The sequence below is a fragment of the Anguilla anguilla genome, chromosome 2 (assembly GCF_013347855.1).
Source record: "Anguilla anguilla isolate fAngAng1 chromosome 2, fAngAng1.pri, whole genome shotgun sequence".
Classification (NCBI taxonomy): domain Eukaryota; kingdom Metazoa; phylum Chordata; class Actinopteri; order Anguilliformes; family Anguillidae; genus Anguilla; species Anguilla anguilla.
Window position 1 is genome coordinate 51701529 of NC_049202.1, and position 25713 is coordinate 51727241.

A 25713-nucleotide genomic window follows, 5' to 3' on the forward strand; every position below is an offset into this window, starting at 1 on the left:
ATGTCTTTTCCACACAAGGTTTTTCTGCTGCCTGATTTAGCCTGAAATTCAGTTGATATCCCCAATGTGTGTCTGTAGCTACTGTCGTTGAATACCTAATATGTTCTATGGCTGAGTTAATGCTTTGATTATGTGAATTAAAAGATATCTATCAACAAGGATGTGGTGTAATCCAAAAAATATCTTTTAACTGAATGCATGTTAACCGAATAGTAGAAAAGTAGCTGAAGAGAACACATTTTGTAACTGGTATACATTATTGGATTATTGACACATTAACTTGAAAACAGAACAAACTGCAAATAATTGCCATGAGAACTGTTATGTCATGTGCAGTTTTGCATTATTAGCATTAGTTGCTATTCATTAATTGCCTATTGGGAAACGGAATCATTTTGTTGCTGAAGGTCTAAATTATAAATGAGAAAATCTGAAAATGTATGGCCTAACTGATACACTGTATACTAAAATGTATTAATTCTGCAAGATAATATACAGTATGGAGTATGCTCAGAAGTAGGCCGCCTATTAGGAAATTGATTACAAAAATATTTCATAATGGTTTATGGTTTTTATTCAGGTTCATTGTAACACACCATATAAGGAGTGAGTGAATGAACAGTGAGTAATGAACACATGCCTATAAAACAATATATTATACCTGGACTATGTACATGAAAGAAGTATCAAATCAATGTATTGCATAACCACTGCCTTTTTTGTCAATTGTCAATTATTCATATTTATGAATCACAGTTGATTTTTTCTTAATGCTTATGCAGTGTGAACATTTCAACAGTTTCTATTAGGAGGTGCATGAGGAATGCATTACCCGAATGGGAATGTATTACCTGCAAGAGATTAAAATGTGCAGATACCAAGAGGTCGTAAAAAAATACTGAAGTATGTTAATATTTCTTGATAGTTTGTTTGAACTATGCCACATTGTAAAATTACGAAATTACAAAATTATTAGCCAGATATATTAGCTGTGCAGCCATGTTTAATAGTTCTAATATTTCATCAGTAAAAAATGAAACTTTTTTTCTAGTTTTCATGGATGATAAATATGAAATAATTGTCAAATTATATTTTCATCACATTAAGTCATAAACAATGCAACTCCAACAGAGCACATTTTTCCACTGCCAAATGATTTGGATTATCAGCATGATGAAGACTAGCTAGATTAGAGAGAGAGCTAGATTAAGAGTTAGCCAGAATGTATCCCTGCACATGGGACTTTACGACCAGGATTGTGACCTTGATCAAATATCCTCTCCACCTCCTACAATATAATACCTCCACATGGACATTAGATCTCATTTGCTTTCTGCTATCAGGCATTACCTATGTTTTTTTTTTTTTTTTTTTTTTTACAACACATTTGTTTATGGTGGTGGAGTTTATTTATTTTATAGAAGTAGGTTAATTATTGGAAAATCAGAATTCAGAACAATCTCCCTTTGTTATCAAGCACACCTTTCTTTGTCGAGATAATTTAGCCACACAACATCAGCTGATAAAAGCAGTGGCAACATTTCATAATTGAGAGGCGTACAAACTAGCCTCTCTAGTTTAGAAAATATATCCCCAAAGTGCATGCATGCCATTAATTAATGGCAAAGGTAAAAATATGTTTATTCCGAAGTAACCCTTAATGGTTCCTGCAATCATATTGACATTCTTAGTGGCTCCCCATGATTGCAGCTGGTATTTATCCCCAGGCTAATTGACTTCCCTTCAGGATGTAATGAGTATTTTGAAACATATTCTGTTTTAACAGACATCATGATCATTTGGAATAAAGATAAAGCATGAAATGATGCAATAATGCATGACAATCTTTGATGAATACAATTTATTTTCATCAGCAAGAGTGATGTACATCAATTTTTTTTTTTTAAGTTAGGAACATACTAGACAATATGAACAAAAAGTATAAAAATGTTATAAAAATGCATATTATCTAGGAGATAGCACACTTCAAATTTAGTTAATGTACAGTAATTTTGGAAATTATTGCTATTGATGAAATAAACATCTTCAAACCTAATGATCAACAAAAGTAATTAAATGGAAGAAAATAGGTTTTAGGGACAAATGTGTACAGGTATAAATATAGTAAACGCAGCACAGGTTTTAAATATATTGGGAGGACAGGGGTATTCAGTAGAAACTGGCACAAGCTGCAGATGTGACATTATTTCTATTTTCAAATCCTATCTCATGATATTACACTTGAATTTTTTTAAAAACAAGTAGTGGATTTATAATGGTTTGAAATTTTTTTCACACTAGTTTTGAAAAGGATTGGACCCATTTGAATTTGAAAACAATAACTGCAGGTAGCACGTCCATCAGGAGATCCACGCCCTTCAGTGTAATAAAGCCATAATGTTCTTCATAGCAGCGATCACTTTAGAAGAACCCGGATTCTCTTGTCACCAAGGAGCAGTCTGTGAATTTAAAAAGTAGCTGTCTTAAAAGAATATGTTCATAGGGAAAACAAACAACAACCAGAAAATATTTCATAATATTGCATAAATTAATATCCTAATCAGCCTTATGAAAACGTCAAGCCAACTAAATTGTCCAACTAAATTGTTCTAACTTATGCTCAACTCAATTGAACTTTTCAAAGCTGTGCAACTAAGGTGCTTTTCAAATGTCACTACATTGCTGCAGTTCACCATTTAAACACTAGGTGGATGTATTGTGCTATTATGTGTTTGTGTGTATGCGTACACTGTGTGCATGTGTGAGTGTGTGCATGTGTGCGTGTGTATATGATTAAAGTCAAGTAGCCCAAGCATTCGTTTTACGTTCAATTAAAAATTGACCGTGCACAATACCTATACATTTGCAGTTGTAAAAGTGCACAGGTCTAGCAAACAATAAATTTCAGATTTAACACACCTCACAAAGCTGGCTGTGAGTAGAGCCCCCAGCAAAGGCCCGACCCAGTAGATCCAGTGGTAGCTCCAGTACCCAGAAACCACAGCTGGACCTAAGGCCCGCGCCGGGTTCATACATGCTCCGGACACTGCTCCTCTGAATCACAGAAATACACAAACTGGTCATTATCACAGTTACATTTATCGGAAACATTAAGCATTACGATTATGGGAAAACCTTATTGCCTCTTTTATTATGTGCATTCAAAAATGGGAATAGTGGAAATGTGAATGATATTGATGATTTTCATGTGAATTACATTTCAGAGAGGAGCATTATGTCAAACACAATGAATAAGTTGTGTAATTTTATGTTGAAGCTGTGAATGTTACAGCAATTTACACATTGACCTTTCAGCTTGTGCAACAGAACAAGCCGGTAAATTAGAAAGCCCTACTGAATGACCGATGGAGCACCTGAAAACTCGGACCTGTTATTTTAAATTATGTTGTATAATTCATAATTCATGGGCCAATAGCATACGTCAGTAATGTCGCTTGCCGACTTACCCAACCAGAATGTCTGCAGCCACAGTCAGACCGATGCAGAAAGGGGCCATGCCACTGCTGGTCCTCTTATTGACAGCCCCCATACACACCGTCATTGTCAGGAAGAGCGTCATCACCATCTCAGCCACAGTGGCCGCTCCCACCTCAGCATCGTTTTTCACCGCGTCAAATGCCGCTCCTGTAGCGTTGCTGTATTTCTCAGGTGAAGAGATTGCCTGAGTAAAAAATTAACCAAAGCTCATGAATTATGAACATTCATAGATTCATTCATCTGGTGTAGAGGAGAATCTTTTCAAATATTCATAATGAATCAAAATGCAGTTTTTTTTCCCTGTGATTTTGTGTGAAAGAGAATGTTACCATAGGACAGCCTAAAATTGGCTAAAGCATATCATATCAGACATTGGTAGTATGCAGCCAATAAAAGGTAACCACAAGGCTTGTTTTGACTCATTGAATCATGTTGAGGGTTGTAAACCCATAACTAAAGAGATTGCTTGAAACATTCAGTTATTTCTCTCATGTGAGATGTGTTAATATTTATATCACTATATTATATCACTGTAACAGAGAAATGTGTCTGTATTTTCACAATGGTCTGTATTACCAAAATGCAAACAAGACAAGAAACAAGAAAAAGCTTGCAAACTACAGAGACATGCCTCATCGTATATAAATATATATTTCATTTTAGGGTCATCATTTGCCCTGATTTCAGATTTGTTAACAGCAACTGCCAAATACAGCTTTGTAAAACAGCACTCTGTGGGTTTATGAATCTTCTACATTTAACCAAAGGCATACGCATCCATGATAGTAAAACGAAAAGAGTACAGGTGTGGAGAGGAATAGGCTAGACTCCTCAGTAAATATATACAAGTATGCAAGAACATTAACAGCTACAAATGAGATAAATATTCCATAACATTATATTTAAATAGGGCAGTCTTTTTAAAGTTCCGTATAACAAGGTTGCATATAAAAAGCATAGACTGTACCCACCTTAGCAAGGCCTGCACCAATCATCCCCCCAAGCATTTGGGCAAGAATATAGGGCACAAGCAGAATGACCTTGAGACCCCCAACGAGGAAGACTGACACAGACACTGCTGGGTTGAAGTGGCCCCCACTGTACACACATTTAAAGAACAGGAAATGAAGTCATTATATGCATTGCAATATTCTTCATTATCCCCACTTCAAGTTTTATGTTAAGTTTCAATCCTACAAAAATTATTTTAGACGGTGGGTTTAATGACTACTACTGCAGTAATAAACAAACAGTAAAGTTAATGTACCGTCTGACTGTGAGGGTTAAACAAAAAAAAAGATGCTTTTGCATGTTCTGCATTTCTTGAAGTAGCCATAATAACTGTACTGTCTGCAAACAGCTGTCTGCAATACACTTTCTGAGTGTGTCTGTGGATTAGGAAAGTGGACAGCTTTGCAAAAAGAAATTTCAAGGTGGTCCCTACCTGATTTCCCCGAACAAAGCAATGACGATGGCCAGCGCGAGTCCATGTGCCAGGGCTGGCTGCAGCCTGCCAGTTCCCTCCACGTTCTCAATCACAGAGGAGCACCCAACGAAGATGAAGAGGGCAGACCCCAGCAGCTCGGCCACGCACGGCTGGATGTAGCGCTCAAACACTTCAGCCCCGCGGTGGGAACCAGCCTTCTCTATAGCTGGCTCTGCCATGTCCATGTTGTCCATGTTATAGAGCTCTGTCTTAGATTCTGTCACAGACATCCTACCAGCGCTGTCGTGGACTAAAGAGCTCCAATGTTCTCCTCTGACCTGTGCTCACAGTCGTGCGCTGATAAGGCTGCACGGGGATGAGTGAGGGGTGTGTGTCTTTTTGGGGGGGGGGAGTGGACATTACAATCCCTTCTTTTGGCAGCATCCCAGTTGCTGAACACAGAAATTCTTCACGATTGCCATGGAAGAAATGAACATTGATTCTGAAAATGTAGATATGGGCCTTCTTATCTCCACATATAAACTAGAATTCTGGATAGAGATAGAAGGTGAAAGTGGCAAGGTGCTTGAAGGTGAGCTAGCATAAAAAAGGGGGGTGGTCACATATTTAAGGACTTGATTCATATCTTTGTATCTTCTTCAGCTGAGGGTCATCTTCAGCTCAGTATTTTCAGCTTCGTACTGGTGTATTCTGTTTAAACCAAAACCTTTCGATATCACATCAATAAAAATGCCTCTATTTTCTCCCCTGAACAAAGTAAAGTAGCTGATTTTTTTTAGTCTAAAGCCTTTTAACAGAACCCTTCTAGACATTTGATTTTTATATATAAAGGGAAAAACATGGACATTGGTTTCAGTTATTCTTTACTTTTCTATAGTTCACAGTACTGCCAATCCAGAATAGATGTTTATAAATTATAAAACCATTGGTAAAAGGTAAGATGCCTATAAAGATGCCTAAGGAGGCTGTGTTATGTAATATAGGATTCCTCAGTCCCTTTTATGCAATGTAATAAATATGTATGGCTGTTTACCAGGGTTGCTATAAAATTATCATCTAATCTCATTGCACGCAATAAAACAAGCAATGAACATTGCCTTTTTACAGACCCAGACCCAGGATTATATGATAACAATATGGAATTATAACTAAAACTAACATTATTCACAATTGTTTTGGGATGATTATACATGAAGCATTGATGTGCAAGTGACAAGAAACTTTGATAATATATCTTAAGGATTTCACAGACAGAATTTACAATTGCTATATGTGATTTTCTTCTGTAGTATCACTTAAATCCTGAATTTATCCATTTCTGTGAAACAGTGCTAGCTGGAAATAAATTATTCTTGAAAACCACTCAAAACAAGATATCGCTCATAAGAATGGAATAGAGTTACAGACACATTATTACATTTAACATATTACCTATGAACTGGTGTTCAGCCAAACACATGATTCTTTATAAACACATTATCTATGGGGTTGATAAAGACATTGCTATCTGATTTGGATAATGTACAAAGCCTAAAATTGTTGAGATATGCGTTTATTGACAATATGAAGTCACCAGATTGGATGAGGTTAATAGTTAACTGGGAGAGGTTTGCAATGGAAACTTGTGAAATTGATCAGCTTGTGAAGATCAAAGAGTAACACAGCTCTGGTTTTTTATACTGCTCAAAATATGGAAAACCAATGACTGGTGACCTTGCTAATACATGGAGACTTTGAGACTTAAGTCCTGAAGGATGCATGAAAGGTCACCCTACGGGCACTCAATTTCCACAGCAAAAGTGAAAATATTCTGCCTCTTGGTTTTCTAATAGTTGAACTGCCCATATTTATTATACATGCTGTGGTTTTTAAAAGTATATGGTCATTCACATTATCTGACAGAGAAATTGTATGTTGACCTGCAATTAAACCTGAATGGAAAGCCATGGGTTCATGAAAAGTTATTTCTTCTTTATCATGATTAACTTTCTGAAATTCTAAATAAAAACACTGAAAATGTACTTGTGACGTTTTGTATTCTACAAAATGTCACAATATTATATATTTACACTACATGGCCAAAAGTATGTGGACACCCGAACATCACACCAATATGTGCTTGTTCAACATCTCATTCCAAAACCATGGGTATTAATACAGGGTTCGTCCCCCCTTTGCGACTATAACAGCTTCCACTCTTCTGGGAAGGTTTTCCACTAGATTTTGGAACATGGCTGTGGGGATATGCTTCCATTCAGCCACAAGAAAATTAGGGAGGTAGAGTACTAATGTTGAGTGTTCCAATTCATCCCAAAGGTCTTCAATGGGGTTGAGGTCAGGGCTTTGGGCAGGCCAGTCAAGTTCTTCCACACTAAACTCAACAAACCATTTCTTTATGGACCATGTTTGTCAAGGGGGCATTTTCATGCTGAAACAGAAAAGGGCCTTCCCTAAACTGTTGCCACAAAGTTGGAAACATAATTCACTAGATTGTCATTGAATGCTGTAGAATTCAAATTTCCCTTCACTGGACATGTAATGTAATGATGGACAGTAATGTTAACAGGAGAAGACCAGGAAGATCAAGAGGCAGAAGACAAGAGATCTTATCTTATCTAGTGATCTAGCAAGAGAACCCATCGTAAAACTGCACCACAACTAAGAATATGTATCTGAGAAAAAAGCCCTTTCTATGTGCTGTTAACAAGAAGAAAATACTCCAATGGGCCAAGCATCATCAACAAAGATAGAAAAAAGGCAGATGCACATCCCTTTAGACCAGCAGATCATATCTGCCATTTCACTGTAGTCAGGGGTTACTTTTTTCACTAGCAGCACTGATTTCTTACTGTAGTTTTGGTCCAGTTTTACGCTGGTTTCTCTTGTTAGACAACAAAATTTGTCTTCTGCCTTGTGAGCTACCTGGTCTCCTGTTAACACTACTGCCCACCAGCTGGAACCTTCTTAGTGTGTACTGAACACTGAACCCTGACATCTTAAGCTTCTTTGCCATTTCTCACTGCTTGGCCCCACACATTTAAGCCCAACACTTTATTTTTTGCCATATTTCTTGTAGCTTTAGAGTTTATTTTACATACACCGCAGACCAATGGCATTGGGCTGCCTGTGGATAAGATACGATTTCAGTCAATTTCAGTCAATCAATTTAGCTACCTCTCCACCATTTGCAAAATGATTGGATAGACTTCCAATAACGCGCTTAATTGTAATCATAGGCAAAGGAGGCTATATTGAGGAAAGTTGTGTCTACTATTTTTAAGTGAAACTTTTTGTTATTGTAGGTAGAAATATAAAAACATGTTTATACTTTGGTTTGTTATTCATGTGCATATATTAACTGAATTCTTCTCTACCTAAGGTTTTTCACAAAAAAAAAAAAAAAAAAAGAACACACTGGTGGCCTCATACATTTTTTTCCTGTGCTATATATACATACAGATGTGTGGTTAATTTGTCCATGTTCTTATAAAAACAAAAAACACTGCACAATAGTTCATTCTCAACTATTTTTAAAGAAGACTGAAAATAAATCCACGGGCAAAAAAAAAAAAAAAAAACAGGAAAGCCTTTAAAAGTTTAGAAATCCAATTAATTAATCAAGGTAAAACTGTCAACTGAACAGGCAGATACTGACATGTGACTTTTGAATGTGCAATTGTAAGTTAAAAATATTTTAATTATTTGTCAATGTTGTATTTGCCCTACTGTACCTTTTGAAATGCTGCAGTTTATGGAGCAGGAAAAGCATTTTGTACACTAATCTACCACATTTAGAAAAAGTGCATTGTCTCTTTTCTATAGTCACCGCATGCCGTGAACATACACAAGGTAAGCAAACACAACTTCTTTAACAGAAAAATGCTGTTGCTTGTTGTACACACTTTTTGATAATCAAGCCAGATAAAGGAACAATAATACAGTAGTCAATATAGTTTCCTTTTCTTCTGGTTTTCTGGATTATGGCACATTGAACCATCTTCATTTTACTCATCTTCACTACACAACACCAGTCCCTTCCTTGGTTTAAAATGCAATTTGAGAAAGTCCTTAAAAAAAAAAAAAAAGCAAGGGTCATTTTAATTTAATTGCTAGAAAGATTTCCAAAATGTTTCAAAAATCTTAAGGCAAGGCACACAATGGTAGGAACACAATTTTCAAATCGTTGCTTTTTAAACTCTATTTATTAAAATTTATTTAATTTAAAATGAACTTTTATTTAACCATGTTTCTGACATTTCACCAACTAGATCCTGGGTTGAATCAAAATTTGTTCTTCACTTTCACTCACAAGCTAATACTGTACAAGTGTTATGCTTTATTCACGAATACAGAATGGCACATTAAAAAATCTCCTAAATTTACTTGTCAAACTACTCGTTTAAAAATAACACTACCATTTATGCGCAAGTCTTGGAAAAAAGGACAAGTCATGCACAAATGTTGACTGAATACAGGCCTGAGTGTAGCAGGTTTGTAAGCTGGTACCACCAGAACAAGGTTGTATTTTAACACACCCAAATAATGTAAGTCAATAATGAAATAACATTCATCTTGTTCTCAGGCATACCTAATTTGAGCTTGTCCTTAGCGGCCCAGCAGATGCAGTAGTGCTGAAGCAGTTGCTGCAGGAGCTCCATCTCATCCAAGAACTCCAGCCTCTCCATTCTGTAATTGACATTTTAAGTGTGGTTATCCAAGACAAACTCGACACTCAGCATTTCCAAGAGTAAAGATTAAACATTAAAAACAATAGTTATATGGCATCAGTAAAACTTCTGACAGAGAAGAGCAAGTGTTCTTGAGAGCACAAGACACACATAGGACACATTATTACTTTAGGAACATAAGTAATAATAAATAATAATAATGACATTTTTGAGGTTCATGCACTCTGAAATGACATTTCTAAAGTTATACTCAATTTTAGTATCAGAGAGAACTTTAAAAATATGTTATAATGGCATACAATAAAGCTTTAAATAATCAATATCCTTTTATCCTTCTCCAAAAGAAATCTGCACTCGGTTTTCAAGGACCAAATGAAATTTCACTGCTTTCATTTTCAGAAAATGGTTATTATCGTGTTAGGACAGACTACAGGCACAGGGTAGGCAGGACAAAATGTCTGTAGACTGGTACAAGACAAGAGTGCCAATGATCATGTAACAGGCTGTTATGACAGGAAAGTGAAGCATGGGAATACTGTGAGCCCATGTGCATGAGTGGGTGTGTGAGAGACACGCACAGGTTCATTACATAAACTTTTATGAGGCAGAGCGTTTGGCAAGATTCCTCCTGATCAGGTCAACAGGTGTACACAGGTTAATGTCTGCCGTAATTGGAAAATGGCTCTCATTTACCTCCACTAAAACATTCAAAGCTGACCATTTATGGCAGAATATTGTCTGTAAATTGCCTGTGAAACTTGGCATTTTGGCACTCATCAATGTTCAGAGTATGTTCAGGATGTTCATTTGAGTTCAATGTTTCCATTTTCTGTGTTCCATTCAAGTTCCATTCCATTACCCTTGATGACATTGGAAGAATTGTTGCACACACACACACACACAACCTATGTTGTCTATACTTACATACAGTGCCCTCCATAATGTTTGGGACATTAGATTGTAATCAAAGTATTCACATGTGCTTAAAGTGCAGATTCTCAGCTTTTATTAAATAGTATTTTATACATTTTGGTTTCCTCATGTAGAAATTATAGCACTATTTATACTTTTTATAAAAACCATCTTGCTTTTAGGAAAGATTGCATTCTGTGTATTGCTGAAAAATAAAATGTGGTTAAGAGTTCATTTTAGGTTATAAAACATCAATGCAAACTGAGGTAGGCCTTGTTTCAAATCTTAACATATAAGCCACATACCAAATTATTAACAAATATACCAAATAGATATTATTAAATTGATCGGTGCTGATATTCTTGATATGGCCACAAAAACGTATCAGGAGGTTCACACAGTATTCTTAATACTCAATTCCATGTCTCCCTTCCATTGACCGTTAAACATTGCAATTTCAGAAATATTCTAAAAAAATTTGTGACCAATTGTAATATGCTTTGTAACTACATTATCATACCCAATGTTTTGGCTATATCTCTAATCAATTTATTCTGATTAGTCAGGCTCATGATGACCTGCTTTACTGGCACTGACACTTCTTTGCTTCTCACATTAAAAGACAACAGCAACAGACTCCACCTGCAAATGGCACACCTAGAATCAAGTCTAGACCTTTTGTTAGCTTTATTGTGCATTACCTAATGATGCAACACACAGCTGGCCAGGATACAGCTGAGCAGCCAATTACTGTTGGTCCAATAAAATGGGTGGGCTACGTATAAAACGATAACTTCTACACAGATCACCCAATATGGATATAAATATCTTCAAATTAGAGCTTACAGTCTGCACTTTAACCTCATATTCAGTGTTTCATTTCAAACCCTCTGTGCTGGAGTACAAAGCCAAAACAGCAAGAATTTTGCCACAGTCCAAACACTTATGGACTGCACCACCACCGTCTAAATACTTACGGACACCATACATGCATACATATGAACTGGTTCCATACCTGGCCAAATCCTCCTGGGGAAGCACACTGTACACAGTCATCATGTCCAGAGCATCTGCACTCTCCCAGCCTGATAACAGGAACCGTTCTTTCTGCAACAGACGCACGCACGCACAAACGCACGCACGCAAAAACGCACGCATACACGCACAAACGCACGCATACACGCACAAACGCACGCATACACGCACAAACGCATGCATACACGCACAAACGCACGCATACACGCACAAACGCACGCACGCACACACACACGCACGCACAAACGCACGCACGCACAAACGCACGCACGCACGCACGCACACACGCACACACGCACGCACGCACACACACACACACACAAGCACACACCAATGTCCTAAAGACAGCCGTATCAAGGAATTTCACAGAGACCGAACAAACAAATCTGCTATTGGCATTGTGACATATTTAACTAATCCATGTAATCCTCAGAATTGACATCTAAATTCCTGAACTTAAAATTGATTTTCTTGGTCTGAACTGCAATTCGAAGGGGAAATCATGGCGAGGAGTTTGAGAAGTGCAATGTTTTGTCTGTGCATTAGAAAGCAAGCTGCTAATCTCAGTGACATTAATGTTAACACAATTCAAAAATAAGACATTAGCTCTTTGACTCCAGTAATTTAACTGGCAGAAGCAGGAGGAAACCTGGAGATGAAGTTCAGTTCAATGATAAGACACACAGTCCTGAAAATCATATCTTTCATATGATACCTGAGTATTCACACAAAATACTTTTGAAGTATAAGCATTTATTTAGAGGTACAGCCAACAAGGGTTCAGAATAGGCTTGCGCTTAACAGGTTATTACGCGGATCATACAGGAGCTTATAGTTAAACATAACCATACACATACAAAAAAAACAAAAAACAAAGCATACGCTGACAAGTTACAAAGTACACAAAGGAATGTAACATAGCCTTATATGACCTTGGCAACTCACACTCCGACAGTTTTACCATGCTGCGCACTTCCAGTCCTTCGCCAGCTGGGTCCTAACCTTGCTCTTTACTCCATGCCATGATTAACTCAGAACCGCTGACAGCTGCTGTAAACAGTCTATCGTGCAGCCACATGACAAAACAGCAGCCATTTTGACAGATGTGGTGATATGCAGACGAGCCACGTCTAGGGGGACTCTCATTTCCGAAGCTTACAGCATATGATTGATTACAATGTCATTTCAACTCACTACACAACCAAGATTTCACAGCCATAGGAAGATTGTTACCTGCAGCATATGGAGATTAAATGCATGTGTATTTCCGAGCAGTACAGAATGCAAATACTACACAGCGTACCTGAGAGTCCAGAGAGCGACACACCTCCACTCCCGCCAAGTTACACTGGCGTCTCTGTAGATTCTCAATCATCACCTGTCCAAAGCGATCTGCCATGTTCACCTACATACAAAAACTAATTTAAAGGTTTTACTGCATACCAGTTATCATCTTTTATAAGTAATGGCAGCTATAATTGTGACATCTAAGCAAGGCACTTGCTGACCTGTTCATAGTTGACAAACATGGCGGTGGGGAACGTCTGGGCTGCCCAGTGCACCAGTTTAGAGGACTGCTCAGGGGCCATGTACACCAGCACGCACTCAGAGAGGAACAATGTCGGCAAACTAAAGGATGGGGAAGAAGAAAACCAATACAAATCAAATGAACTCAAAAAACCTTGCAGCCAGAGTGTGGAGTGGTTCTGGGCTGAGGCATTAGTACAATAGGTCAATAAAAAATGCCACACCTGGCATCTATACCGCCCTGTGCTGTTAGTAGCAAATTAATATGGCTCAGTTGTGAGATAATTGGACACCACTTGGTTGCAGGTATCTGAAAGACCCTAAACCACCTTTCAAACCATAGCTCTGGGGAATTCTGTAAGGACAATAAACATCTTCTTGTCCACTGAGATCAACAGTGTCCTGCACCAGTATTTGAGGCAGGTAGTGTACGGCTATCTGGATCTTTCCAAACAAATCTAAGGACCTTAAGGGGGCAACTACACTAAAAAGCTCAAATTTAATGTTGTCCCTTAGCTTACAGCTTGGTATACATGCACATTGGAAAGCAAAAACCTGATGCCCCACTGGAGAATCCATCATTTGCTACTTTCATTTTTAATGATTTAATACCAGTGTGTGCCCTGTCTAATGCTTAAGTGACGAACAGGCACTTGATTAATAAATCCAGAGCAAATGATCAAACAACTCATGGCCTTACTGAACAAATTAAGTGCTTTACCAGCAACAGCAGATGTGGAGACTTGGATAACGTTTATTTTTATTGGCATTGAAGTTGCCCTTTAACACAGTAGGGCCAGCTGAGCGAAACTCACTGGAACTTGTGGACAAACACTCGGAGCTGCACTGTCTAGAATGTTGCCAGCTTTAATCCAGCCCAAGGGTACGTGGACTTTGTTAAGCTGCATCCACAAATGTGATGCAAGATGTTCACTTCTGTTTCACAGATGGAGATGAAGGACTTTCCCCAGTGTGACCGCTGTCATCAGGAAAGCACTGTGGAACACTCGACAACCAAAACAAAACAAACTGATTCATAAAAATGAAGGATGTGCCAAAGAGATAGAGCCTGCCCTTCCCTAGGCAATGTTGGCACCGTTCCCTGGGCCATCCGGCAATAGAGTCAAAAGCCTTGTAAAACTACAGTTCTTCCCATACCAGCTCCAAGAGAAAACCACAATTCCTCAGTTTACACTGGGGAAATGCATCAGCACACAGATGCTCAGTCAACCGTTCCATCAATTCCACTGCATGAAATTCAAAGACAAGTCAATGAATGATGCGGTCTTCAACAGTGATCAGAAAACAGCAAATTCACACATAATCATAACAAATGTCAGTACTCTAAATCAATTTGACTGTAAAGCCGGGTATAATTTTGAAAAAGGCTCGATTCATTATTATGTTGACGCTAAGAGCCTTTGTATTTTAGCAAGTTTTCCCTGTCAGTGTCTCTCATCTGTCAACGTACAGAATGGATAGAAGGAAGGGTTAGAGGGTGATGAAAAAAATGTGTTTAATCGAAGAGGGTTAATACAGCGAATGCAAGGTGTACAAACTTGAGTGTACACATGACAGAAAATGTGTGCAAGACACTGTAAGCCACTTACTCTGGATTCATCTGGAACTTCTTAAGCTTGCCCTCTAGCCCGGGAAGGTCCCTGAGGTCTGCACCGATGATGCAGTATCTGTCTGAGTCCAGGCTGTGGCCATCTGTCAGACGCACAGAAGCAGTTAACAAAGAAAAGGCCACATCCTTGTCTACACAAAAGTGAAGGTCATAAGGAGCAGTTATCTGATTAGTGCACTTCGGAGCAGTGCAAGAGGGGGAAAATTGGGACATACCACTAGTGAGGTTTAACTTTGTCAACTACTTACTTCAAAGTATCATGAAGCATTGGTTTTAGACATGGAATATTGCAGTGGGTGCTTTATTGGATCAGATGCACAGCACAGATGGTCAAGCTCGGTCAGCGTAGAAATGCTGAGAGTTAATTCAATAGTGATCTTGTGGTAAACAACAGGGAATTTCAAGAACAATATCAAATAGGAGATGAACAAGTGGATACTGCCCAGCATTATGCTAAAACTCTTTATCAGTTACTATAGTGTCCCCAGTGCGTCTGGCTGCAGGTCCACAGCTAAGGCTATAAAAACAGATAACTGAGCAAGAAAGCACTAACAGACATGTCAAATGTGAGGGGAAAGGGGAGTGTGATGTGGTGGCAGAAATATTGAGCGTGGGCAAGGAAAAGCAGCCTATTTAATGCAAAGTGAAAAACTAAAAGTAGCAAACAAGCTAAAATATATCCAGCAATGCTGTGCAAAATAGGCAAAAGATGGATTTGCAACCATTGCAATCATGGGTGAATTCTTTCAAAATTCATTGTGACATTTTGTTTAATGGACATACAGACTGTGGTTTTAGGCTTATATTTTTTCACACCGCAGGATTTCATGTGCACCTACAAGCTTAACAAAAATATAACTCATTTTTGCCCAATCATGTAATGTCATTCAATATATATATATAAATATAAAATTAATCAGAATGAAATTAATGCTCTGAAAGGCTATTATAGCTATAATTACTTGAATTATTATAATAAGAATCACTTCCTGTAAGTTGTACACCGTACAGTTGTAATTTGTATTCCACACGAGCAGTAACACCTTTGCCCTGTTGGGACAAGGGCATTAAGGGACAGCACTGGTGAACCCGCTCTTAAGACCACAGCTGTGATAAGGCGCGTGAGAACACAGCAGCCCATGCCTGATAACGTAAAAAGGAAACACAGTGTGTGTCGCCTTGCTATTTTTGCCAACGCATGTAAGTTAACACCATAACCTGCCAAACTCTGTATGCTTCATCTGTGTTGGTCCACAAAGTTAATGGTACAGGTCTGTGGTTAACATATTATGCTCTGTAGCCCAGTTTATAACAAACATTTTTATTAAATAAAATAAGGAAAAGTCACTACAATTACATTTTCACCCAATCACTATAGAACTAATAAAATACTACAAAGCAACTGGCTGTGAGCTGCCATTTTCACCAGCAGATCAGCAGATCAAAGCCTTGCAGTTACTCTTAATGGGGAAGGATGCTCATTCCTGACTGTTCCACCAGTGGTACTCTAATATAGTATTTTTTTGACAGCACTGAAAATTATAAGAAGTTTTAAAATATTTTTACCCTTACCTCTTACCTATTAATAGTGAATCCGTGGAGTGTGTTTCAATTATAGGTTTTGACAAGGGAGGTTTTGTCCTATAAAGAAAGCAAATGGAATTACCATAACACAAAAATATTTGTTTGCTTCATTTCAGTGAATCCCTCAAAACTTGCACCCCAATTCAATTTTAGCATGAAGTGTGTTGCCCTTAATTGGACAAATCTAATATAAATAAATTTTACTTTTTTATTTACCTTAATGCAGCCAATTTCACAATGTTGAATAAGAAACAAAATGCTATATGCAATGCTATACCACTAAGGACTTTGTAAACCAGTACAGGACCTTTAAGCTCAATTCTAAATGACAAAAGGAAGCCAGTGTAACACATGCAAGTCTGGAGATATGTAAACAGGCAAAACAATACTTACATACATAGATCTTAGTAAAAGAAAGAATTATTCTGCCTCTCTGTTACAATTATGCCGACTAGGTAGCAGGAACCTAACATCGGACTGCTTGCACTTAAATTGTATCTGACTCTATTAAGTTATGAACGTAATTGGAACGGGTAATGACTACCAACTGACATGTCACACCAGTTTGCAATAAAATGTAATAGTGTTAGACTAAATATTTTCTGAGTAAATTAGTAAAATACCAAAACTGTTACGTTTATAATGACTCCCTTCTATACTGCGTGCATAGGAAACATCAAAAATGGTCAGAAAAAAGCCAACATTGCAAAAGCATCAACAGAACATAACGGTAGCTACCATTTCTGATAAGGGGATTTGGAAAACAAAACAAAACAGAAGCAATCTGTAGGTCTATCTCCATCCCTATCTCTGAAATTCTGAAATGTTACTGATAGGCCTACATATTTATTGGCTGGACCACAACAGCAAGGCCAGCCCTACAAACGCGAATGTCTGTGACTGACTGAGTGATGAAGTTACACCGTTGGTCGGCCGAGTTATGAAGTCACACCACTGGTCGGCCTGATCACGTGTGTTAGGTCCAGCCATATACTAGGTTTTAACCTGGTCTTGTTATAACATTTATTTGTTCTGGTAAATTCAATCTTATTCATTTCATACAAAAACAATCAAACGCAAAAGCCTATCAATAAATGTAGCTGCTGGACACGCAAAAACATCCAAAAAATATTGATACTCCACAGCAGAACGAATAAAACAGCTAATGTCACGGGCATAACACAGAATGATGGGACATTATGATTTTCTTTTCTTGTGCATTTTTAAATGTTTGTCTGCATGATGCTTCTGGTGTGTCACCAGAGTTTTATTGGCTGCGCTACTTGTTGTATCGATGGCAACCTGTGCTAAAGGAAAACTATTTGCGACCTGGCATCTATTGGTGACCGGTGCATATTTGATACGTGTGTAAACAGGCAGTTTTATGGCAGTTAAAAAGCTGACGAAGACGATTCAAAGATTAATATACGTTCTTTGTTCTTGGCTGAAGTCACATAGGTATTCGCACTGTGGCCTGAGGTGACAGACTGTAGGAAAGGCTGTGATGGGTGGAAATATAAGATAGAGAACCAGTTGTGTCCAGCGTACACTCGTCATACGTGCGTAAACGGACCACTGCAATAAATATTTCCTTTTAAAAATGTGTCAGGTAACACACAGCATCTTAATCTAAGTGTTATCTATAGATCACAGATGAAGGTTGGCTGCCTTTATTACTTATGAGGGGATTATTTCAGGTCAATCAAGTACCGTTCAGAAGGTATACAAAAAGGCACCCTTATACAAGTGAAATAAAATACAAATACATTCAGTATTTGCCACACAATATGTCTTGAGAATTCGATCATCTATAATTCATATTTTGGCAAACAAAACCAGTGATTCCTTTGCATAATTAATACATTGACAGCTATACAGACTCAGCAGCTCTCCCGAATCATACTCTCTGTTCTATAATAAAGTATGCAATTTGAAATATTAGACTATATATAAATTTGTTATATAAGTTCATGTCTGTATTCACCTTATCCTTCCATGAATTTGGAAATTTGACTGCGCTTTGTATTTGTGGTACAATGTAAAAGACAAGGTAAAATAACCACTTTATGAACTGTTATTTAAAACAGCCTCAAATTTTAGACACAGAAAATAAGCTTTAAAAAATACTCCAATTTGTATATTTTGCCAGAATAAAGCATCTCCAACACATTTCTTTCAAATGGGTCAGAAAGGTTATCTGTCAAACATTGCTGAATGCACATACACATCAAATTAACACCCCGGTCAAGCGTAATTAACTAAGAAATATCAACACACAGTGCCCTTCCACTACCAGGGTCATCCATAGCAGGATGAAACCTCTCTAACTTTACAAACCACAAAAATGTATCTGCCTCTGATTCTGAAAGACTACCAACTGCTAACTGTCTACAGTTTCTAAAAAAGCTATTGGTAATTTCTTACTTGATGTTGTGTAGCTTCCTGGCAACAATCATGGGGAAGTCAACTTCAAAGTACTTTTTAGGCAAGATGTTTTCATCCTGAAAATTAAAAGCATGCCATCAGATTATAATTAATGCAACATGCAGTAGCACAGGGCCAAGACCTGAGATAGTACAAACACTGCAAATTTGTTAACAGTATATGCCTTTTAATTTAATACCCAGAAGGTGATTATGGTCTGTTGAATATTTTTACAAGTAAATTCATTAAGATGGACAACTTGTACATGTAATTCCATTTTCAACAGTATGTACCTTCAGTCGCCAGAAAGTAGTGTCCAGCCCAGCCCCAAAGTTTACTACCTGGCAGTCACATGCTGTCTTTCTGAGAAAAGAATCCAGGAGGTGATTGACCCCCTGTACACGGGCATAGTATCCTGAAAACACAGAAGTACTGTAAACATCAACAGCATATGATAAATGTTTTGAAGACAAAACATTAGCTTTTGTGTCAAGGTAGGTTGCAAAATATTCCCTAGGTGGCAGCAGAATACATTAAATAAACCACAGGGGTCAAAACCAGTCCTGTGAGGACCACAGCGTCTGCCGGTTTTCAGTGTGTTTCAGCACCAGTGATTCATTTGAGATGTTGCTTGGCTAAATAATTTTCATGTCTTGTTCTCAATGCTGTAATTGGTTAGAATGATTTAATTACAGCCTTGAGAACAAGATGTGCGGATTATTTATCCAAAATTTATATTTAAAATTTTAAAACCAGTTATAAATACGTATGGGGCGAAAAACTATCAGTGTTGCATGCTTCCACTAAAAAAATATCAAATGTTGCTGTTGCTAATGCTTTTTGAATACGGATGGACAGCAATGCGCTTGTTAATCAAAAAATAGCAAAAACTGTTTAACACAGAGCTACTGATCACATTCACCTACCAGTTGCCTCATCACTTTGTACAAAAATACAGTTCTTGTCAGTGATCACTTGTAATTTTTAGCAATGTCATACATTTACACATTTTTCCCCAAACCACTGGTTGGTCACAGGATAAAAGTGAAAAAATAAATAACTTGTTGCATATTATACATTTCACAATCATTCACACCATTACATTACACTACTATATTACAATAATTACACAGATGCCCTTATCGAGAACAATGAACAGTCATAAAGGAACATAGTGTTATTTTCAGGAATAAAAACTGCAGTATCACCACAAAGGCATAGGACACTTTAGAACCACTAAATGGGATATTTACTTAAACAAATGTGTATTGTAACAAAAGAAGTACACTTAGACAGATAGCCTATCTTAAACAGCTATACCTACAACATTATCCAAAACAAAATACAAGGAAAGAAAGAAAAATGAAGGGTGTCTAAAGAGGGTCAAAGGCACCAGCCAAACTAATAATTGCACTAGTTACAGTTTGTATAGATGTGGCATATGCTAAAAACATTTTGCATTCCATAATATGAACATATATTAGGCTACATTTTAAAAAGAGGAGGATCACAGGGATGCATGTACTTATACACCGGGCCCAGAATAAACAAATGCCCTGATGAATACTGATGAATGTAATACTTTGTAATGCATTCAAGCAATGTGACAACTAAGTACAATGACTCACCTCTGTTGATCTCAGGAGCCTTCCGTTCACCTATCTGTCTCACAAAGTACTGGATGTATGGGTCCTTCCAATAGCTTTTACTGGTTGCAAACCTGTAAATAAAATAAATGGCGAATCACATTAACTATATATGGTATTTTGACATACATTTTTACATAAGCTTACTCAGAGAAAAGGTCCACAGTAAAAAGCACCATCTCATGGACAACTGATGTGTGTACTAACATCGACTACAAAATTGTGCATCTAACTGTCCTAAAGTGCGATTCAGTTTTTAAACCCATGCCAATTCCAAAGTCACTGAAAAGAAAACTCATTATATGTTATGGGAGCAACTGAGAGTTATGAAAATGATATTCTAAATGGGATCACTGTTCGATAGTCCCAAAGTGCACAGATTTTACAGTCTGATTAACTGCATAAGGTAAACAGGACTATGCACAGATGAGATCCAACCAGCAGCCAAAGCGTATGACGATGACTTCATACAGCATGACCACGGACGACTGTAGCTTTTTAACAGCATATATATCGCCCATTTACAAACACACATCATTCAGGCCACTGAGCCTGCTAGCTGGCGAGGTAGCTAGTTACTGTGGTGCTACTTGTATGGATATTTTAAAGATGCCTAGCTACCTTTTACATATCGACGCATCATCACAAGTCGCTCTCACTGCTTCGTCAGCAGTGTCAGAGTCTGTGAAAGACTGTCGCGTTGCCATGATCACATTCACACATGAACCGTAAGAAAATAATGCTGAAACAAAAGCAGAGACGACACAATCATTTCACTATCATAATGTTGTTGCGCAGAGCGTTTTAACTATTCTCAAGTGCGTTAAAAAGTAAATGAGAGCTCAGTAAACTATAGCAACATGTTGAACTTCGCTAACACATTTCAGTTACCATAATAATGTGTTGTATACGACTCCCATTCAGTTTTGCTCAAGCACTTAAGCAATCCAAACAAAACAGACCACTGACAGTCCAGCATCCGCTTCCGCCATCATCTTAACAAAGAAGCACTGTATTGGTTGGTTCTCGTAGCTCTTCCTGACGTCACATTTTATGAACACTATCCCACCAGATACAGCGCAGCCCGGAGCGTTCTAGGCATTTAAACCATAGAGCGAGGGTACCAATGAACTGTGGCAAAAGAGATTCGAATCTCTTTGCCCGTATGGTGGCAACAATTAACTGTTCATTGTGTGGCACGGATGCAACTGTTTCAAACAGCATTCAGTAAATTCCTGGATTCCCAGAACACAGGCTATAGAAAAAGTGAAAAAACGGCTGATTTTTTTTCCCAAGAAATACCTTTAATGTACTTGAAACAATGTCAAAGAACTTAAAGAGACGCTATATAACCAAACATTTGTTTTCATAGATCAGTTCTCACGTAGTAAAACTCTAAAATGAAAAATACAATAAAATGCTATAATAATAGATGTTCTGCTTGTGCATGTTCGAGTTCAGGTGCAGTCAGTCCAGGATCACTCCCATATTTGTGTACACCCCCTTCTATCTTTTAGATACGCTGGCAGCATTTAGGGCTCTAGATATACGACAGGCAATCTCAGAATTGTATAGTGCCTAACCTTCTTCTGATCGTCTCTGTTTTCTTCCCTGGGGCTTCTGCCCTGCCCTGAGTTCACAGTCTGCCCCAGCCCCATCCCCATCCAAGTTCAAGCCCACTCCATTACATGCATCACCCTACCCCTCTGAACTGCATCTTAATATGCATTTCTTCACTTGGACTGTGTAAATGCCTATTTTTACAGGTAGTTTAACTACCTCAGACTGTAACCTGCCCAGAACATTCTATTACTTGCAGTGATAGATCCCTCATTACATTTCTGTGACCATTCATTCTACATTAGCTATTACACCAGGCCAGTCAGCAGAGATTGGGCTCTCCCTTCACTGGATTCCTCCAGATTTGTTCCGATTGGCCATTTTTTTCTCCCCACCATTTGAGTGTTCCTGTTCCCATTGGGGCATTGTTTGTTTTTTTTTTTGTTTTTGTTTTTTTTTGTGCTGTTCACTTTTTGGGGGATTCGGGGCTGGTTTTTGTCCAATTTTCCTTTCAGTTTCCTCTGTAGCATCTTTGTGACAGTGTCTCTTTAAAAAGCACTATACAAATAAATAAAAAACTGAGATTGAGATTACGTTTGTTTCTTTTACACAGAATTACAAAAACCAGCAGCCAATACTTACATTTTATATTGCATACTCTGTTTTTATTTTACATAGAATAACAAGAACCAATAGATAAGACTTCATATTATATTGCATTTCGATGCACTACCACTTGGTATTTCTGTTAAAATTGAAAAGGCCTTAATGTAGCTAACTTGGAGGTATTTTACTTAACCCTCCTATTATGTTTGGGGTCAAATTGACCCCATTCAATGTTTACTGTCTCTAAAAATATGGTTACCATACTTTTTTCAGCTAGATATTTCATGACTTTTCCTAACTTTATGGGGACAACATGGCAAACATGAAATTAACTGAAAAAATTATTTTCAATGTCCTGTACACATGTTGTACGCATCGGTGTTGTTGGGGTCATTTTGACCCCAAACTCTATTGTTATATAAAACCATCATTTTGATCTTGTTTTTGATCTTGATCTTTTGTTTTGCTCCTTTTGTTTCTCAACCACCAATAAACTGTCCTGTCATCTCTCAACCACCAAGAAACCCCCCTGTCATCTCTCAACCCCCAAGAAACCCCCCTGTCATCACTCAACCACCAAGAAACCTTCCTGTCGCCTCTCAACCACCAAGAAACCCTCCTGTCATCTCTCAACCCCCAAGAAACACCCCTGTCATCTCTCAACCACCAAGAACTGACATGTTCACCAGAGGTGGGTAACCCGGCTTCAAAGAGTAAAAAGACTGACCCTGTATTTGCGCCATCACCATGCACTAAACCAGCTGATTCTAATTAGCATAACTCTTCAGCATGATAGGAGAACTAACTGTTGTAATCAGCTGGTTTAGTGCATGTTGGTGGAGCAAATACATGGTCAGTCTTTTTTACTCTTTGAAGCCGGGTTACCCACCTCTGATGTTCACTTCCAAAAACTGGATCCCCAGTTGAAAGACAGGCATGTACAAGACATAAAGTCTGCATTTGAGGTCTTCATAACACCATCAATGCAAAAAGATATTCTTGAGATGACAAACTTAGAGGGGAGGCGTGTGTATGGTGACATTGGAAAGAGCTGGATGTGACCCACTAGCAATCCTATATTGGGTTGCTTATTTTGGCAGGACTGTACAAGTCAAAAGGTGAAGCAACAGCAAGCCTTTAGAATGCTGACACTGGTAGGGCAATTTTTCCAGCCACAATGTCTCTGGAGAAATTTCATGTTTTCTCCCACATTATACGCTTTGATGACAGGGAAACAAGGCAGAGTCGACAGGAGCATGACAAACTTGCACCTATCTCATCTGAATGAAAAAAAAATTGATACCCACGGGTACCTAGTTGAGCTGTTATGTTCATTTTTTATCAAAACTCAATTCTGGTGATTAATTTACTTTTTATTGGTGTTTCATCATTATTGAATAACTGTCATATGTTACTTATTGATGTTCTGAAGTGTTTTCTCAACCTAAACATTTGAAATGTTTGACATTTTAAATATTTTTTCCTGGGGTCAAATTGACCCTGAACATAAAATGTTACTACGCTTGATAATAAAAGGTGTGTTTCTTTCCAAATGTTATTTTTCTTTTTTAATGAGCACTTAATACCAACATAAAGCCATGCAAACACCAAAACATACTTTGTTTTCCATTTTAGGTCAATGAATGAGATTGTACAGTCATTTGCATATTTCGCAATAGTCATATAAAATCAATACTTGATGTATAAGGGGAGGATGGGGGGAGTCATGTTTTATTTACTGGGCTATTAAGATGGTCAGTAGAAAGGCCTGAAGTAGCTGAGAGAGAAACTTTGGTAACACTTTCAGTTACAATTATTTTCTGCAGGTTTATATTGCTGGTCAAATTGACCCCAAACATAAAAGTTGTTAGTTAATTTCAACATAATAGGAGGGTTAAACTTGAAGGATAGCCTACCCCTCAGAGACTGAAAACCCACCTCTGCAGACCACAGCACATCCTGTTTTCCCTCCTATCCCCACCACCAAACACACTTGCCTTTTGTACTTGTTCAGGTTATGTTTTTATGATTTTCTTCCTGGAGCCTGTCGTGGATGTAATCTGTATCTATTCAGGATTTGTATTTTGGTTCACACTTAGCATAATTAATTTGTATTAGTGATCATTAATGAGAATTTTTGTGCACTTTGTAAGCAATAAATGGCAACTAGTAAGCATAAAAAATTTGGCTATCAAAAATCGGCATTGGATCATGTTTAATATGACTGTATGGAATGCAGTGTGCCGGCTCAAGGGAACAAGTCACCAATGCTCAGTTGGCCATGTGAACTAGTGGACTGCATGCAAATTAATTGGGCGCTTATAAAAATCTTGAGTATTGATTGATTGTTTAAAATGTGGGCTGGAACGCAAATACGAACCTTCATTACATGCCTGTTTACCGCTTCCTAATTATCATTTTACAATTAGTTTACTGGTGCATGTGCTGACTGAACTAGTAAACACGTTGACTTTACTAGTAGCCTAAATCAGTTAAATGGGTATGCTCTATGCAAGTAACTAGTTAACACTTCTCACTGTTGCTACTTCAATTGTGAACTGACTAGTGACTGTGTTGTTGCCACTATTTTTCTGGTCTATGGTCGGTACCCTGTGCAGGTAAGGTAATTGGTTTCTGACGTAACAAGTACAATAAAAGTGCAACTACTGGCTCAAAATGAATGACTATTAGGTGCAAATCTCTGATATCAAAAGGCTTTGTTCAAGACAAAATGTCGAACAAGTTGTGAAGAGCCGGTAACAGCTGGAAACCGAAAAATGGATTTGACGGATATGCAATAAATCCTCACTCGGTTTTCCATGAAAAAGGAGTCTTATGACGATTATAACGGATCCGAAACAGGCCTCGCAAATACATCGCTATCTAACGTTGGCCAATAACGGATACATAGTCTGCAGATTTTACCAACTTAGGAACAAATACTGGCATTGGTGGCATACAATAATAATAAATGCCAGTGCCAACCCGGCTCAGTATCCTATTGAATATTCATCAGTTCTCATTAATACTGCATTAATGCAACTGTTTCACAAACTATCGTATGCCAGCTTTTCAGTGCAGGGAAGTAGATGCTACGTGTACTTCCTGCCTCTCTAAACCGCTAGCTATCAGCTCTGCTTCGAGAGCTAAAGGTGT

At 37.9% G+C, this 25713-nt stretch overlaps 3 protein-coding genes across 6 annotated transcripts in view; 1 reads left to right on the top strand and 2 right to left on the bottom strand.

Moving 5' to 3' along the window:
• Positions 1 to 2246: 2246 nt before the first annotated feature.
• aqp8a.1 (aquaporin 8a, tandem duplicate 1) lies at positions 2247 to 6538 on the bottom strand. Its single transcript, XM_035402724.1, has 5 exons — positions 4943 to 6538; positions 4470 to 4596; positions 3468 to 3682; positions 2920 to 3054; positions 2247 to 2459 (listed from the first exon to the last, which is right to left on the bottom strand). Exons 1-5 carry the CDS (start codon positions 5212 to 5214, stop codon positions 2417 to 2419), a joined length of 792 nt encoding a protein of 263 aa, XP_035258615.1. The 5' UTR covers positions 5215 to 6538; the 3' UTR covers positions 2247 to 2416.
• Positions 6539 to 8440: 1902 nt separating this feature from the next.
• The window catches only part of lcmt1 (leucine carboxyl methyltransferase 1), a 52815-nt gene continuing 35542 nt past the window's right edge, over positions 8441 to 25713 (bottom strand). The window contains exons 1-12 of one of the 4 annotated variants that reach the window (XM_035402709.1): positions 21283 to 21442; positions 21013 to 21133; positions 20374 to 20465; positions 19039 to 19160; positions 18746 to 18822; positions 16317 to 16378; positions 14718 to 14820; positions 13089 to 13209; positions 12884 to 12985; positions 11561 to 11652; positions 9534 to 9631; positions 8441 to 9012 (exon numbers count right to left, since the gene is read on the bottom strand). In XM_035402709.1, the coding sequence (XP_035258600.1) occupies positions 8990 to 9012; positions 9534 to 9631; positions 11561 to 11652; positions 12884 to 12985; positions 13089 to 13209; positions 14718 to 14820; positions 16317 to 16378; positions 18746 to 18822; positions 19039 to 19160; positions 20374 to 20465; positions 21013 to 21133; positions 21283 to 21370 (1101 nt within the window). In that variant the 5' untranslated portion in view covers positions 21371 to 21442 and the 3' untranslated portion in view covers positions 8441 to 8989. Of the gene's footprint in view, positions 9013 to 9533; positions 9632 to 11560; positions 11653 to 12883; positions 12986 to 13088; positions 13210 to 14717; positions 14821 to 16316; positions 16379 to 18745; positions 18823 to 19038; positions 19161 to 20373; positions 20466 to 21012; positions 21134 to 21282; positions 21443 to 25713 lie in introns of those variants that run through there. The other 3 variants (XM_035402711.1, XM_035402710.1, XM_035402713.1) reach the window with 3 other exon arrangements.
• arhgap17a (Rho GTPase activating protein 17a) overlaps positions 25613 to 25713 on the top strand; it is a 42797-nt gene continuing 42696 nt past the window's right edge. The window contains exon 1 of the mRNA XM_035402698.1: positions 25613 to 25709. The gene's annotated coding sequence lies outside the window, so the exon portion shown is untranslated. The remainder of the gene's footprint in view (positions 25710 to 25713) is intronic.

Bases quoted from the DNA above. Each gene is read 5' to 3' on its own strand.
- aqp8a.1 (XM_035402724.1), bottom strand. From the start codon at position 5,214: ATGTCTGTGACAGAATCTAAGACAGAGCTCTATAACATGGACAACATG. The intron at 3,683-4,469 runs GTGGGTACAGTC...TTTTTTACTCAG, and splicing joins TTGGTGCAGGCCTTGCTAAG to GCAATCTCTTCACCTGAGAA. The intron at 3,055-3,467 runs GTAAGTCGGCAA...TCTGTGATTCAG, and splicing joins GCTGCAGACATTCTGGTTGG to AGGAGCAGTGTCCGGAGCAT.